The sequence below is a fragment of the Dendronephthya gigantea genome, unplaced genomic scaffold, assembly GCF_004324835.1.
Source record: "Dendronephthya gigantea isolate DGI-Jeju-01 unplaced genomic scaffold, DenGig_1.0 000006F, whole genome shotgun sequence".
NCBI classification, from domain to species: Eukaryota; Metazoa; Cnidaria; class Anthozoa; order Malacalcyonacea; family Nephtheidae; genus Dendronephthya; species Dendronephthya gigantea.
This window is the reverse complement of record NW_021163016.1, coordinates 1,575,436-1,593,876: the sequence shown is the minus strand read 5'-3', so window position 1 is coordinate 1,593,876 and position 18,441 is coordinate 1,575,436. Positions and strand designations below refer to the sequence as shown.

The window sequence follows — 18,441 nt, the reverse complement described above, 5'->3', positions numbered from 1 at the left end:
CAGGAACACGACGAAACGTACATTTTGAACCTTTTTAAACTTGCACTATACAGCGCGGATATTTGTATATTTACTAATCTGCAGACCTAACATCTTTGGAAAGATATAGCCTATATGGCCGTTTTCCACTAAAATAATTACGCGCGATGCGAAGCGATAACTGAAATCCGGTGATGTGATTGGTTTGCGAAAGAATTCGCCGCGAAAAAGCAGAGTGGTTTCCAACTTTTTATATCAGTTCACGCGAATAAATTCGCCTAGTGGAAAACAGGCTTAACACACGAATAATTATAATCTTACCTGAAAGCTTAAACTTTAAAGTGTTGTTCTTTCTGTAATATTCACACCAACGAACATTTGAATAACTGGTATTCATTTTTCTTAGTACACTCATTAATTTAGTGCCTGTATATGTCTCGTTTTTGTTACACTGTAAGATCCATAAGATTCTGGTGGAGCTCTTTGTTCTGATGGCACAAGGAAAATCTTTTGCGCCATCATTGCAACATCCTTTATGTTCTTTTAGGCATTTTTTGACACTTTTGATTTTTTTACTGAAGCATTTCACTTCAGTTGCTAAGAAAAAGAGTTAGTTGCAGTTAATTTCACATCCATAATGCCAAAATACCATTTATATAATCGTTGTAAATTGATTTGTTCCGATATTCTTGATTTTACACTAAAACATATTCGATTACAGCTATTTCAGTTATAAGGTGGTCTCAGATAAAGACTATACCACTATACTACGGCCTTTCTCATATCATTAAAGCAGAAAATAAAATATCGCTAACATTTGATACACACTTACAAAGATATGACTACATATGACCACTGAGAAAACACTTACATAGATATGACTATACACTAATACACATACAAAGATTTGACTCTTATTTGGGTAAAATATAGGTTTTGTGTGAGACATAATATAGATGCAAAACCAACGACATTAATAAATACCTAATAAACCAGTCTCTGTCGTATAAACTTGTAAATATTGGTAAGTTTCACGTATTGTTCTCATAGTGATTTGATACGAAATTGCGTATATTTGCTACGAAGCACAAAGCCAACACATACAACCCATACAGTGAACAATTGACTCACACAAAATTACTGTGTCTCGATTTCGAGATGACCCCCACTGGGATTATGACGTCACATGAAACCCAAGAATAGAGAAGACTCTATAAAATTATTTTTATAGCAATTTTGTTTCCATTTCAAAACCATCTTTTCGTTTCACAATGGCAAAATGTTTCCCAAGACCACCAGAAGTTTCTCCCAGACAATAATTATATTAATTAATAATTATTCCTAATTTTTGCTAAGAGTGATAGAAGTAAATACAAAAACAGATAGGCATATATCTAAATAATAGCACTCGCATTCTAAATTGAGAAGGTATAAATTGAATTTATTTTATTTGAATCCACTATCGTAGATACTACAAACCTTTTTTGCATATGTTGTTTCGATCATGGGTCTGATTTTCGAGCTGTGAAAATATAGGATGAAAGATTATTTTTTCTGACGTATCACTGGTACTTTGAAGGCGTAAGTTAGGGCTGCTTTTCAGTTACGGATTTTTTCTACGCACGTACACGCACAGAAAATTTGAAATGCTTTTAAATTTTTATTATATAACATCCAGATATACAAGTGCGTACTAAAATATGCGAAAAACTAAATTCTTTCGATTTCTTCACTTCGTTTTTTCAAAGATAACATATATAAAGATATAGACTTTTACGTGCGTTTACGTGCGCAAGAAAAACGCGTAACTGCAAAGCAGCCTTTAGGCTTTTAAATGCTAGTCTTTTTACAATAGCTAGCTAATTTTTTTTGCATGCATTAGAGTGTACTCTAATATGGTATATCGGCCTCAGTGAGTTAAATATTTTTAACATATCCACGTGTTTCAAATGATGGAATATAATATTGAAAAATAAGCGCTGTACAGTTTCTGTTTTTTCCATGCGTCATGTTTCTCACATTGAAAACAAGAATCGACTTCTAACGCGTTCCCTAGTCAAATTTAATATATCTTCAAATTTTCACGGCAAGTTTCCCTTCTTTAAGACTAACACTTGCTTCAGTTTATATTTTATTCATTAATTCTAACTATTAGTACAAGCACGAAGCAAGAACTCGCGAACTCCCAACATGGGAATCAAGCAGGGATGAAAGAAAAATTGCGCCGCCGTCTGTCTTAGTCCTTCCCTAGCTCTCAGTGATCAAGCGCTGCGGGAATCTTTTTTCCGGTATTAAATTTGTCTCCGAGGGCTATGATTCATAGGATATTTTAGCTCATTTGAAATGTTTAAACCTACTGAACTGTTTAAGAAAAAGTTTCATCATTTTGGCATAGCATTTGCATGTGACATTCGACCCATTTTTAACACGGAGTTTAAATACTTTCACCTGTTGTTGACGTCACTTAATTCAGTTTGTTAATCATATTACTTGCTTTTTCCCAAGCAAATTGTTACCATCATATATAAACAATTTACGGTTTCGCTATTACCTTTAGCAATCTTTACTTTTTCGCGGGTAAATAACGGCCAGGATATATATGAAAAAAATTACATAGTGCAAACATACAGGTGTACGGCAGCCGATATATGCTTGGCGCCGCTTTTCTCGGCATAACAAACGATTATAAGATAAGCATAACAAACGACTTCAATTTAAGAGCAGTCGAAGTAGAGTTTAGTCAGGGGCTGCGTGTCGGGCAGATATTCAAATTAACGAAATTAACAGCGGTAATTTTGTGGAAGGTTAAGTAGTATATGATAGATGAGTCAAAATGATGTTCTCGATCTGTTCTGGTAAATGCATTGTATACCACCAGACCATATCTTGTAAACTATACATATATACACTATACAGTTGTGAAATATAGCAAGAAATTTTCCCGCCATTTAACATGGCTTTCGTGATCATTGCAGCATGCATCAATATTCCGCGCAGTCTTCCGTTTACTTCATTCGAAAGAATATACGTGGACTTTTTCTGAGCGAAATAATTGTTAAGGACTTCCCAGCTTATTTAAACTATGATCAACTTGTTTGGTGTATTATAGCGAATTTAAAAAGACACAATAGATCTATACCTAATAGTTTAACCCAAAGGGAAAAATTTAAACCTGTATACGTGTCTATAGCAGACTATAGCACTTTACTAAATATAACAAATATTTTATACCAATACTTTATATCATACATTGTATTCATTTTTGATGTTTCTGTGCATGCAATCAGTTGAAATTCAGTAAGAATCGCTGTCTTATATCTGTTGTTCTCTCTAGTCAAATTCATATCGCATAATCCGCCAGTAAAGGTTAGTAAACGCTAAGCGACAAATCGCTGCAACATGTCGTATAGCGGCAATTTTGATCGTCTGAACAGGAAAATTTTAGCAATAAATCTTTCCGCTCCGGTGCAAATTTGTCGGTGCCACACGTCGCACAAATTCAAGCCATTTTGATATTTTCTGACATGTCACAGCGACAAGGCTAGGTAATTATAGCTATATATATGATCTGATCAATTTCATTGCGAATCAATTAGTTATTTACATTGAGTATCACATCGCCTGTATCATATTTCTATTTTCTATATTTCACAATGTAAATAATCTATTCATTCGCACTGAAGATGGCTTATAGTTAAGTCAAAACATGTTTGCTTTTAAAAATACGTTAATTTCAAATGCTTAATTATCGCTCTTGTTGCATATACAATATTTCTATCATGCGTTGCCTTCCAAATGAGCACACGAAACAATTATATTTGTCGGCAGCCACGTATTGCAGCGATTTGTCAGAATTACAATAATTATATAAACATATTGAACTATATAGTATACTGAATGTTTTGGAAAGACAAACTTAATAAATTTTCTTAAACTTAGCCAATGTATACTTGCATGCATCGCTATATTGATTATACAAATAAGTTATATTTGGTAATCCCGTTTAACCGTATATTTAATTTAATAGAAAAAATTAAAGAAAAACGTAGAAACTATTAAAAAACCCGTATTCATACCGTAGAATTAGCAAAACCGCAGATGAACCACGAAGCGATAAAGTAATGTAAAATTTTTTCGCAAACCAACATATTGCTTGTCTTTCAGAAGACGGTATAAGTCAAGTGTTTAAGTTAAAAGGTCGCACAAGACGGTTGTAGAAAATGAGAAGACAATTCCACTTGTGTCGACCAACCAATGGAGAGGTATTAATTCAAAGAGAGGCTCACACTGAATCCAGATGGCGTCTTCATATATTCACTTAATTGAAGTCTTGTTAATGTCGATAATTTTATATTTTTAAGCATATTTTGTTAGGTTTCTAAGACAGAAAATTCAAACTTGAACTCAAATTCTAAAGTTTTTATCTAGTTTACCACTTTGAAGCCTTGTCCACACGATCCAAGGGAAAATATGCTAAATATGTTAAATTATAGTTTCAACTTCTATTGTAAATTGACGGCGTTTGAAACCGTTTTGGCATGAAAACGAAATGAATACGCTGGAAAACGTTACTGTGTGGACATTGTGTGATTGTGTATAGTATGTGTATAGTCAACTTTGGACGTAGAAATGGAATTGCATTGCAAGTCGCAAGGAAAGTTGCATAGTGTGACACCGCCTTTATTGAGTCCTACCGTAAGTCGATCATAAACACATGCACTTGAAGCCATAGCTACAAAGGATGTGCATCTTGAAGTGTAGACCACATGCATCTAAGTTATATTGGTACTAACTTGTCGTGTTGAAATAGACCGTTATTGTCTGGCAGCTATATGCATGTGACACACTATTACTTGTCGCCTCTATATTATTCAGATAATCGCCAGTATGAAGTAAACATACCACAGAATGATGACTTACTTTCGCTTTTAAGTACTTGAATTCTAGATGTTCGCTTGATTTCGCACTCCTACTTACAATAACAAAAATTCCTCTTCAGAATGATGTTCGTCCGAAAGGATTAAATACCGACTTTTCACGTATTTACTTGTTAAGCTGTTCGGACTTTTATACATGCGTACTGATGCATGCCTTTCATGTATGCCTCGATAAAATATACGTCGTATTCGTCTGCATGGTCGTTTACCATGGAATATCCGAGTGTTAATTGTTACCAAAATGCTGGTTGTTTGTTGTTTTAACTTTTGGTGCATGAGCATGCATGCCCGTCAACCACTGTTGTGCATGCAGGAAATTGAAAGCGAGTATGCACTAGCTTACATCATTAAAATTTACGCATAACATATTAGGAAAAACAATACAAGGGTTATATGTACATGGTGTAAAAGTCATTAGAAATCATGTTTTCGTCGTGTCGAATGCATGCAATTCAAACAATACAGGGTGTCCCAAAAAAAACGAAAACTATTGAAATCACTCATTGTTAAAATTTGAATGCCGTGTTCACGAATTATAGCCCGTGGGGATTTAATGCAACTTATAAAATGCTAAATGCTTTGTGTTGCTAGAGAAAGGGGACATGTCGAAGGTCATGGTCCTTGAGATGCACATTTAAATAATGTTATCCATATTTGTAAATTGTAAATATTGTTGATAAATATCATTTTGCGAACAAGCAAATTTTACTGCATCATATGCATGCATAAAAATGACTACATGGCAAACATTTATACACCTATGGGACCCAACAGAGTGCTTAGGCATTCAAACTCTAACAATTGCATTGTTATGGGTGATTTCAATAGTTTTCGTTTTTTTTGGGACACCCTGTAGATGATGAGGTTAATCATGATTCATTATCCATTGTTTGAGTTGCACAATTAATGTGCTTGTTTGGTGTCATAAAGGCTTATTTCAATACCTCAAAGTCCTCTCCCACTTCGTTGAATCTCGGGTAACCGGGCTCATGTAAACAGCCCCTAAATACGCTTGTACAAGAGAATTTTTAAGCCCTGTTTACACTACACACTCGATTTATTAGTTAACATGCACCGAAGACCGTAAGCGACGTTATATTCAGTTATGCAAATGTACGAACGTAAAAGTTCTAATTGTGATTGGCTAGATGTATAATAATTGCAAATGAGACGACGTATGCATGTAAGCATGTTGATGTCCGTTAAAAGTAAATAGTCGATTGCAATGTTTTCAAAATTCGTTATATTTTCGGTATTTTCCATAAATTTTGTAGCATAGGATTGTGGAAAAAGCATCCCATATACCTGCACCTGACACTATTAATTTTTATATGATGATCGCGAAACAAGCACAACATTGTGAAATGTTAGAAAACAATTATTACTCGCATGCAATGCCGGTGTAAATTTTCATGTCATAAGATAGATCAAGACTATTAGTCCTTTGGGACATGCTCTCTCAGCACAATAAATATGGAAATATAAAGCAGTCTTTTACAAACAAACATTTATTTAGTTGAAATTACCAAGCTGCGAGAAAAGATGAACTTCTAGTATAGAACTAAAAGTTTTACTGCCTTCAATGAGAGGACGCAGAGTAATCCATGAAGTCGAGCGAATTTTAGAGTCTACATAATGTCAAATGAACTTGAATGTACATGCATAAGCTATATATGATGATCGATCAGTGTAAGGCCTGGATCACACTGGCTCCTAAGAATCGGGGATCCATTGTATTACTTTCCGATAATCTCAGAAAAGCATTTTGCACACCAGCGGTCAACTTTGTCTGAGGACAAAGCCCAAAGGGAATCCCAGACAAGTGTAAACTAGGCTTAAAGGCGTTTTAAGATTAGAATATATTTTAAGCATTCAACTTGCGCTGAAAGAACTTATGCAAAACAGAACTGCAAACTTATTTTCGATTATGAATATATCATACCTGACACTAAACGTTCAACCAATGAGGGCCTGGCATTTTACGGTAACGAACGAATTTGGCAGTCCCAGCCAATAGGGAACAATGATCTTAACGTAAGTTTCGTTCGTTAATGAGGTTATAAGTCCTTCGGTGCATGTTACCTATTTACACGGCACGGCTAAAACGGGTACCCGTAGCCAATTTTTTTAGTGTTCAGGCTACCAAAACAAAGGTCAAGCACAAATGAATTGGGCACAGGTACCTATTTTAGCCGCACCGTACCAAAAAATCGAGTGTTGTGTAAACGGGGCTGAAATTACGCTTGTGAATATCTTCTTTTCAAGAGAACATTTGGTCTTTGGATGGAAATCACAAAATCATGTTGCAATTGATGGGTATTTGCACAAAGGTAGCCACAATCAATAAAATAATGTACTACGGGCATTTACGTCATATAACTTAAAATGCTGCCGTACATAATTTACAAGATTATCTCAACACTTTGGAGACTATTATTATTATTATTATTATTATTATTATTATTATTATTATTATTATTATTATTATTATTATTATTATTATTACTTTAGCTGATTGAACATCTACTGTTCACAAAACACTGAATAGAAGCAAAAATTATTCTTGCCTGGTGCCAACTATGATTGTGGTGAGCAGCCTAGTCGGCAAACCTAAATAATTGCTCAGCAAAATTTCACTTACACCCTGCTAATTACAGAGGACCCCTGTTTCTTTTATTGCTTTAAAAAATCTTTTGTTTCTCATCAAATATACTATACTGCCCGCGTTTAACCTATGCCAAGTTTTAATTTTCTGCATATTTCAATTTAGGTTTGGTACAGATAAAAATGACATTATTTGGACTAAATTTGGAGATTTGTTCTAAATTTCATCCGTACCAAACCTAAAATCGTGCGTAGTTTAAATAGCTAGGGCTTATGTCTCTTTTTGTAATTTTATGACACAAAGCAAGAATGTAGAAACAGAAGAGTGCTTCAGTGTTAATTACCATCAACATAGATTTGAATAATGTTTATACATGCTATATGATATATATATATATATATATATACTGAATAGATGAAATGTTAAATGTTTATAAGTTCTAATATTTTAACATGCATTGTTATTTTTAATTGAAGATACTTTCATCCCCTAAAATAAATTTAGTTTTCAGTATTAATATTACAATTTTGTTATTCCAAAGTTTGGTCGTTCGAAACAAACAAACAAAAACAAAGTGACAAATTAACAAATACTATATAAAACATTGCAATCCTACATATAATTGACACTGAACCCCTTGCAATGAATTTTGCTCGAGATTAAAGGGATGTACACCATGAATATGTTATATATATATCTACCTTATTTCCAAGCCAGAGGTAGGGTTGACTTCGTAGCCCATTTTTCGACCAACTGCTTTACGAATCTGCAGAAAAGTATAAGTTACGTCGTAACGGTTTCTTCGTCTCATCGATGTTCGATTTCGAATTGACTCGCTTTCAGGTGGAAAACGAATTCTTATAATAATTATGTGGACCCAGCATAAAACTTTAAAGATTGCCATAGAAACATTTAACATTACTTTTGTGCCGCACACAAAAATATATCGTGTTTACCCAAATCCAAGTGAGTTTATCCATGCACCTGATACTATTCATAACTTAATTAAGAAACTATTACGAACCTCTCTGTTGCAAACTCCATAGATGAGAAAGATGAGAAATCCCTGTTAAAAAGTGTTTCACCGAGTGTTGAAATATAATTGATGAGTTTCATAGTTTATATAACTGAGGCATACATGCATATCGTGTGATCCATGAAATCGTTTCAAAATTTTCCGGTTCAAGCGCTATCGACAATCTGATGTCTTCGGGTAACCAGCGTCATACGTGAACCGGGCTTTATGTAGTATAGGAAAAACCTAACGTGCCCGAGCCTGACGAAACACCCTGAAACGTCAGTGCCAGGCATGCGACTTATAATTTAAATGAATACTTTGAGTATTTGATTTGGAACGAAGGATTATATGGATTGGATCGGGCTTGACAAAAAAGCCGTCTTTATACTCAAACCATTGTTTTAGAGACAAAGGTATAGCATCCCTGCCCTATCCTGAATTTAAGTAGAGTTTGCCTTGTGAGAAATACAAGAATTTGTTGCATTATGCAAACAGAATTAAGCATTGACATACAGCAACAATGGCATCCCATGTTACCTGCATCGATGTAAATATTGCGAACAGATATTGCCATACAACCACGTCAGTGCTATATCTTGCAATGACACCGAACGCCCAGGAAAGACCAAGAGTTGGAAATAATATGATAATACCTCGAGCCGCAGAGCTGTAGAAAAGATTAATATTAAAGTGGCAAACGAGTCCGTTCTGCGCATCGGTTCGGCTCATAATAATGTGAGGTCCTGAGATAAAAATTCTGCCCAAATTTTGCATGTTTCGAATTTCTCTCGTCAAAAACACTAGTTCGTATTCATTCATTAAAAGGTACAGGTACCTAAATGTTCTTAGATATTAAGAAAACACAGCGTATTAGTATAGAAGTATAGAAGTTCAAAACGTAGGCAAACTCTCTCTTTACATAAGGACTTGACGCTTTGAATTTTCGACACCTACCGGCCGTAGCTTAGAGTAGAGTGTTGACGCTCAATATCGCAATGCCGTTTCAGGATTGTGCGCAATATATAACTTACATGATCTTTTTCTTGGTATCGTGACCTTCGGTGTTTGAATGATGAAACACTACACGAGCCACAGCAATAACAACCACTATGGTTACCTGTAATTAATGCGATTGCTTTGTGAATGTTAAACTGTAAGTTTATAGTTGATTCATGCATTGAGAAATGGGAATCGCTGAATGTTGACCTGCGGAGGCGTCGTATGTTGTTGAAAGGTCTGTGCGTCATTAGAAGGTAAGAATATCGGGTTTTACACCATCGGTATAAGATATGGATTTCGCCATATTCGAGCCATCCTCGTTACCAGGGTTTTCGCGTACTACGGCGAAAAACCTAGGGACGAGGATGTATTCGGGCACCAGACTACCACTCTATCATATAGGTTATTAGTATGTGTAATGTAAGTATGAACTTGCCGATAATGTTATGACCACTGGCGCAAAGAAAACCCAGGACAGGCCTTCTTCGTAAGATATCCAACACCTGAAAGAGTGTATAACGCGGTAGTCAGATGAAAATACGTTTTAAATTACTGAAAATATTCGCAGTTCACGATGACGAGAAAAATTGAAGGTATATTTTTCTTTACAATGTACTGAAATTGCAACTGATTTAATTCCGCTGTTGTCATATTCACTGACTTCACTCAATTCCATTGATGCTTTTCTTCCTCTTTGTTCCGAGATGCGTGAGATATTCACATCATCTTTTTCGTGATTGTGGATCACAAATATTCTCGCTAATTAACGCCTGCATGAATATCATTAGTGTTGCAAAAATTAAGAAAGGTTTATTTATCGATAGGAGAAAATTAAAAATATGTTTACCATTGTTTTATTGTACCATATTTGTTAGTTTGTAGTCCCGCAATGCAACCAACATACACGAAAGGAAATCCTGAAAATTATATATCGATGTTATTATTATATATTACTAAACTTCTATAAACTGCACCTAAAATCTATTTTATCTAGCTACTAAGATGTTCTTTTAGTTTCTTCTTAAAAGACTTTTGTTCTGAAATCTTTTTCAGTTTATCATCAATGTCGTTCCATGTCCTATATACAACAATTGCATGTGTGTGTATATTACCTTGAATATAAATTACACAGTACTTCATGGTTGGCGAGTGCGTATGTATTTCCTGCACGAGTTGCAAAGAATCGCAAAAGCAATGAACGAGTGAGTTTGCAATCCTTTACAGCGCAATTTGCTCATCAGCTAAATGTGCATGTATAGGGGTCAATTTGACAACGAAATGCTTTCTAAATACGAAAATACGGCGAGCAACAAAAGTCAAAATTTTGTGCATCAAAACAGATACTTATAACGTGACACTTACCCCAACCAAATATCATGAATTTCTTTATTCTCACAAACTCTCCACTGTACACAGAGATTAGCTTTAAATAAAGCATCGCAGCTTCAAGAAGTATCCACACAAAAGAAGCCAAGGAAAAATAATGAACCAAGATGGCCACAACCTTGCAAACAACCTGTAAAAATAGATAAAAATTCGGCTTAAACATCTTTAAAATAATCCACAACTATATGCACTATTCATGTCTTGCCTTATTTTGTGTGGCGACCCCACCGGCGAGAAAGATCATTTGTGTCAATCCCAATGCAATCTGCAAGTTGAAATGCACCAAGTGCCGACTGGTCGTCAGCATCTTGAGATCTTTGCTAAAATTTGAAAACACGACGAAATCTATTTATGAAGTACGATTTAACTTTGAGGGAGCACCATGGATGACAGCCTACGGGCTGATTTCCACTGTCGCGTTCTTCCTCGTCTTCGGAGAATAATTGTTAACCATTGATTATACTTACTAAAGAACAATGTAGACAACACACGAGAACATTAGACCAGCCAACGACAGTCCAGATCCGATATAACTGATAACAGCTATTGCTTTTCTGTCTGAATCGCTCACCTGGATTAAATATTTTGTACCGAATGAACATATGAAATACAACATGATATCTGAAAATCGTTGGTACACGTTATTACCCCGTCTGCTTTGGAAAGAATAACCATTGTAAAGCTTGTTAAGTGATCCGTCAAACAAGTAATATTATCTTCATTAACTGAACCAACACTCATATTCTCATCCTTCCATTTTTCTCCGTCCAAAAACATGCACTTCACCTAAAATGTTAAAACAAGAAAAAGCAACTTTAAAGTGGAAGTGAACATATTTCAAAAGTTCTAGTACGTTGGAAATATTTCAAAGGTACAAGTTCTTTTGAAATGATTAATGGAAGCAACCCGACTTAAGGGCGGTTAACATCCTGATTAGCAGAGATTCAATGAAGCATTAGATGACTGTGAGGTATTGAAGTTACTTTCTCAAACTTATTGAAAACTCATGAAGAAAATACCAAGGAAATCCACATGTAATTAGTACTTTGATACTCGTGGAAGAGATATCGCGGCAGCGTTTTATTAACTATCACTTATTTCATCGGCAATGTGCATGTGATATGCGTGTGAAATGTTTGCTAAAACAATTCTGAAACACTTTCTACGTACAGTTCATGCAGGTAGACGCACTACCTGTTTTCTTGCAACATTCTTCTTAAGCTTGTTAGGAAAACTCAAAGATATTGTTTCATTTTCTAGTGTTGATAAAAGTTGCCCGTTTGCAATATAATCCAAAGATATGACGTCAGAAAAGGCCAGCGGTAGCGATTTCCTAAGCGAAAGCAGTTAAACATTACATTCTGTACTATATAGCTAAATGCTTCGATCAAGTGTTGGTTTGTATTTCACATACCGTTTTATTACACATTCAAAATTATATTCTTGCCCGTTTTACATGATGTTCATTTTTTTTTCAAACTGATTGTTTTTATGGTTGATATACAAGAAGATATGGAGTCCAAGGGGTTATCCAGCTTTTTAAGAATATTTTTTTATGTCATAAAGGCTATTAATAACTAATTAATCATGGGTTAAAAATTATATTAAAATTATGTAAAAAAACCTTATTCTTTTATTGTTGCATGTTGATACACGCATCTCAAGATAGCAAAACTTATAAAAATGACTAAAATTTTCATCGCTTTGCAGTTAATCGGACAAATTTGATTTCGAATGCGAATTTTTATTTTAAAAAATTTCGATCAATTCTTGCCGTTAAATAAATTAAAGATTGGTCTCATTGGGATGATGAAAAACTGCTCTTTCTTACGGCATAAAGATTAAATCAATAAATTAAGTGTAGTCCTGCTAAGATGTCTGCTAATTTTCATTTTCGTTATTTTATGAGATACCCATGTGGTTTGAATGCATGATAACAAGGCGGAATTTCTTTTTAGACCAATCAGCGAGTTTTTTTACATTTTCAGTAACCCAATCAGAATGCATAAATTTTGACTACTTCTGGTAAAAAGGTACATTATTTACCATTTTATATGAAGTATTAGAAATTTAGGCATTCTAATTGGGGTTTGCCTACAAAATGTAAACAAATATATACCACAGATAGCTAGTGTCTACGGTGACGTTCTTCATTCGAATGGTCATAATTTTCACTGTACCTACAAAATGGTCAAAGCACTTTCAGCAGAGATTTACATATAAGTTATCGAAGGTTTTTTACAACAGCCTGGCACGTAACCGTATTTTCTTACATTTTGACTGATTTCGACATAACTTCAAAAGAGATTTGCGCGGTAATAGGCCATTCTGATTTTCCAAAGAACTCAACACGACAACATCCATTTCTGAAATAAAGAAAATGGTGGATGCAAATATGATAACAGCTATCGTACCAATATGCATTTATAATATGTATACTGAGGCTACGTTTACACGGACCGGACGAATTCTGAACCGTGTTCAAATTCGTTCGGTGTGCCGAGGTGTTAACACGGTAAAAATGGATAAAACCTGACCGATTTTACGTGTTCACATGGGAAAAAAGGAAGGATTCGAATTCTATCTATTGCATGGGTGACTTCATACATCGAAATTAGAAGAGAGTCGAACAAAGAAGACAAATTACGTGATAAAAAGTCTCATATAACTTACAATTAAAATATATTTCCTAGCGAATTTTAGAACGTTCGAAAGTATAAATTTTATTTAGTGCAACTAAAGGCGCGGCCAGGTCGTTTCCCGGTGATTTTGGCTCACACGAGAGTTCAAGTTGATACGAGTGCAAGTTGCAAGAGGCGCTCATCTTCTTTACCCTTCTTCTATCTGATCGAAAAATTTAGCCTAGTGAAAAACCGCCATATGGGCAGCTAAACATGATTCCATGATTCAATGAATATAGATATATCTTTAAGACTAACATACCACAACTGCCGTTTTTTACTTTGAATGACTCGTCATCGCAAGTTGAGTTAACAAGTTGAACCATTTCTTTAATACGTTTACGAAAACTATATGCTTTTGGGAAGACTTGCGGTTGCTGCTTCAGAAATTCAGGAATTACAAGGATGGAATGAAAAAAATAAACAATATATATATATACAAGGATGAGAACAATCTGTAGCTTGGGCAGCTTGCATATTTTGACTTAATATCCACAAAAAGAGAATTGTTTTCATGCACATTCAATGAACAACAAAACACGGCTGACTGATTTGTCAAGCCTGGCTTTGCTACCGAACACAATAACAGTAAATACACTAATGATAAGATAGAAACAGAGGAGTAAAAGATATAAAACATAACAACGTTACTTAATTAAAGTTCAATAAAACACGAATTACATTTCTAAACTTCGAATTTTTCTCCCCAAATGCCTTGCCAAAGTTTCTATGGAATCCTGCTGATATTATTTCCTGAAAAACAAACAATTTTGTCATATTGACGTGAAGCAATGGTCCATTTAGTTTGCAATTGATAACCATTTTTACTTAGATTTTTCTGAAGAATATGAAATATTAAATCAACTTGACGTCTCACAGGGGTATAGCAAACGAGTAAAGATTAAGGGGGGGCTCACAGAATATTCCAAATTTAATTCCCTTCACATTCAGCGAGGAAATAAAACCTGGGGACAATTAGAAAAATCATGATTCTAAAGACACATATTGAAGCCAATTGATTCTAAAGACACATATTGCGCGTTTGCTTGTGGAAAACTATATGAATTCAATTGCAAGATCATACAATTACCTTGTTTTTTCGAGACCTCGTAATGTTGTAAAAACACCGGATAATCTCACGACAACTTTCAGAAATCTCTCCTGAAATTGAGGAGCATTATATGTACTTTAATCAAATTACATACAACAGGCAGACTAAAACCAGAACAAAAATGAAATGGACTCTTTAACTGAGATGAAATGATCTAATCTCAAAGGAGAAGCAAAAGCCGTTCTTCCTTTCCAACAATTACAATTTTTTAAAGTGCTTATACCATAGTTGCAGATTTTGAATATAGCTATCAAAAGTTCAATACATTGTGTTACTGAACAGATTTATTAGCCTTTAAAGTCACCGGACACGACCGTCAAATCGGGAAATGCAAATCAGTCAAAAATGCTCTCATATATCTTGTGAATGGCTGGCAAAATATTGTTCCTTTCTCATCACATGTCTATTGTATTTTGCACAGATAAACTAATAGCAATCTTTTGATTAACATATTTTTCAAGTCAAGATTGATGAGCTTAGCAAGACGAATGCCATTGGTACAAAAATGCAATAAACACGTGACGAGAAAGGAACCATTTTTTGCATCAACCCGGACAAGCCATAGTTAATTAAGGCCTAAGGATTAAGCCCCGTTTACACTACACTCAATTTATTGGCACGGCACCGTTAAAATGGGTACCCGTGCGCAATATTACTAGTTCTCAGACTACCAAAACAAAGGCCGGGTATGGATGAAATAGGCACGGGTACCCATTCTGGGTTATTGCGAACAAACCACGATTATTGCGAATAAATTATGATTCCCAAGATTTGTCACCAGGAAAGCAAGAAACCGCAAGAAAACACGCAAGAAACCACGTGATTGATTTTGACCAATCGCGTGAGCAGATTCAGGCCTTGTCTCCAAACCATATATTCTATTAACTGTGATCTAATTGAATATAGATACATCTTTTTTCTACATCTTCCATGAACAAGTTTTTTGTATTTTTATCACGACCGGAAAGTACAACAGACGAATCTTTGCAATCCTACCTGCTGTAATATTGCCTGCCGTGGTTGTCTGCTGTTCGAACGATGGCGATAATTTCAGAGTTTCATACCAACCGATCATCAAATCAGCACATTTAGATTTGGAATTCCTCGTTGGTTTAGAGCTTGGATGTGAATCATCAATTTCCTCACACATTTTTTTTTGAAGTTCCTTTACTTTCATGTCTTTTATTACTGATAACTGTTCCTTACTAACACATTGCTTCTTAATCTCTTGATTCTTTTCGGACAATTTGTGATTTTTTTCATATCCTAGATATACAATTTCAGTTTCACAGCCTAGATATTCAATTTCAGTTTCACAGCCTAGATATGCAAAGAAAAAGTTAAAGTCAATTTCACAATAATAGCGGAATTCGTATTAGGAACGTCGGGAATCTCATCTAAAGCAGGAAAGTTGATAGTAAAAGCCTTTCTATTGAGGCAATATATAGCTATATATAATAGGATAGATAATAAAATAGGGTACCGTAATTATTACAATAATAATTTTGTTTATTTTCTCTTCGTCTGACTTATCCGTCTAAATGCGAACTCAACACGAGTTTGAAGTTTCTCGTCCAGAAGGGATTCCCGTCCAACTTGTCATAGACGGGAAAGTTTTACATAGGGCTGTTTTTCACTTTGGCGTTTTTCGCAGGTATTCATACACTACAGTAAAAGCTTAGAACCTTCTGAGATGTTGTATAAATAATTTTATGCCATATAACCCTATACATATATTCAATCGTTAACTCAGGAGTATGATTTAAAAGATTTTTATATAAACTTTTACGTGCGTATACTTACGTACAAAAACGCGGCAGTGGAAAACAGCCCTTAAGGTTAGTTTCCACTCAAGAAAAATCTCCTTAGGATCGGAACGGACAGGAAAATTTCCTTTGTCGGTGAGTTCTCAGGCGGCGTTTATACAAAGGAAACTTTCCTGTCCTGTCCGATCCAAAGGAGAATTTTCCTGAGTGGAAACTAGCCTTTAGACTGTAGAATCCGGACGAGAAACCGTCTGTGACCGGATTCACAACAGACGAGTTTCCCAGATTTGTTTCCAATCTCTAATATGATTTCGGCTAATATCATTAAGATAGGGTATGTGAAATATTTCGGATGATAAAAGTCTCGTTTACTATAAATATAAAGTTCTTTACCAACCTCTTTTGCATCCTCCGGCGCATTGGTCTTCGCTTTCTGACTGTTAAAATAATTATTACGTGTAAGGTTAATTTCATGTATTGCAGGGATGAATCCGAAGCGGTTTCGTAAGGGGGGGAGGCTGTTGTGCAGACCATTTGCACGACATGGAAACGCCAGAGATATTAGAATGTTTGTTTGTTCGAAAATTATAAAGATGAGACCATAAGGTAGACCCTGGTTAACTCACCGATGGATCGCGAGAGTTTTAACGGGAAAGTACAGCCTTCTATATTTATACTTGGTTTCATGCGCTATGGTTCTAAAGGTTCACGAGTTATGCTTTTGTTCTTCACCTGCTCATCCTGAACATCTGCTCTTCAAAGAATTTATATATATCGAAACCTACGACACCGTAGATATTTGTTTTTTCCTTAACGCCAGCCCTTTAGATTCGCGAGAGAATTCAGGATTTATACACATGACCTAAACTACCATTATAAATTGTATGACAAAGCTATTTCGACTGCAGCAATGATCCTGACTTCCAATATGGCGCCAACAGATCACTGAAAACTTGCAAGTTTGAACTTTGCTTGTTCATATAATAAATTTTGTAAAGATCATAAGTTCTTTCATCGATATACATCTGCACTATTATCCAAAAAGAAACAGTCTTAAAACAGGAATATAAAATGGGCGTTGTTTTCACTTAGCGTACATCCCGTTAATGACATGCAATTGCCTTAAATAAACACGGAGCGTATAAATGAATTATACTTGCGCCTTCGTCGAATAAAAAAGCTAATTATTGACTTTTCCAGCATCTCTATGATAGATGTGTTTACGTGAATACTCGCTGATCTTCGAGAAATTTGTCAATGTAATAAAATACAATGTCAATGATCGCTTAATTGATAACATGGATGCAAGCAATAAGATATATATAGCAACCAGTGTATACATCTTCAGACAAATAGGTTTATATAAAATGCATTTCAAATTTAAAAGCATGGCATGGGTAAAGAAAGGCACGAGTAAAATATATCGACGTCTCAACCAAAGGATCTTCTGATGTCTCCTATTTGGGTCAAAACATCAAATATAGAGTTTTCTTGTATAACAATTAACCGGCTTGTATTGCTAATTGATCGATTTGTCGATCTACGTGCTCAGAAAATGCTGTAATAAGTAGTATATTTCACTTTTTAGAAGCCATTCTATAACATGCATACATATAACAATATATAGGTCATAAAAGAAATATCTATTAATATTATACCCAACGCAAATTAGGCCGAGTCCGTTATAATGTTAAACAGTAACTTTAAAAGGTCAATATATAGTAAGAAAAATACAATTAAATATATTATTATATCTATATCCTTACCACTTTCTTAGCTAGACTGCAGAGAAAAAAACTAGCGATTAAGAAGACTTGTTTTTCGACTAGAAACATTGCTTGCCGTTGAATTTAAATATAGACGGTAGATAGGTTCAGTGTTTAAAGTCATATGGATCGATTGCATTTGTGAAAATTAACTTAAGACACTTAATTTCTCACCTGTGCTTAACCAATAAGG

General features: G+C 34.9%; 1 protein-coding gene across 3 annotated transcripts; it reads right to left on the bottom strand.

Moving 5' to 3' along the window:
- Positions 1 to 526: 526 nt before the first annotated feature.
- Positions 527 to 18,358, bottom strand: LOC114516516 (adhesion G protein-coupled receptor E2-like). 3 transcript variants are annotated; one of them, XM_028536024.1, is made up of 21 exons: positions 18,249 to 18,358; positions 16,880 to 16,919; positions 15,713 to 16,036; positions 14,696 to 14,766; positions 14,287 to 14,358; positions 13,868 to 13,985; positions 13,198 to 13,290; positions 13,044 to 13,104; positions 12,119 to 12,257; positions 11,573 to 11,710; positions 11,392 to 11,495; positions 11,130 to 11,244; positions 10,901 to 11,054; positions 10,386 to 10,455; positions 9,975 to 10,041; positions 9,571 to 9,656; positions 9,077 to 9,206; positions 8,546 to 8,587; positions 8,223 to 8,287; positions 1,459 to 1,501; positions 527 to 576 (listed from the first exon to the last, which is right to left on the bottom strand). In XM_028536024.1, exons 1-21 carry the CDS (start codon positions 18,315 to 18,317, stop codon positions 565 to 567), a joined length of 2,013 nt encoding a protein of 670 aa, XP_028391825.1. In that variant the 5' UTR covers positions 18,318 to 18,358; the 3' UTR covers positions 527 to 564. The 3 variants fall into 3 exon arrangements, with proteins under 3 accessions (XP_028391825.1, XP_028391826.1, XP_028391827.1); XM_028536025.1 differs by having other exon boundaries at positions 13,868 to 13,982; XM_028536026.1 differs by lacking the exons at positions 527 to 576; positions 1,459 to 1,501 and adding an exon at positions 7,952 to 8,010.
- Positions 18,359 to 18,441: the final 83 nt, after the last annotated feature.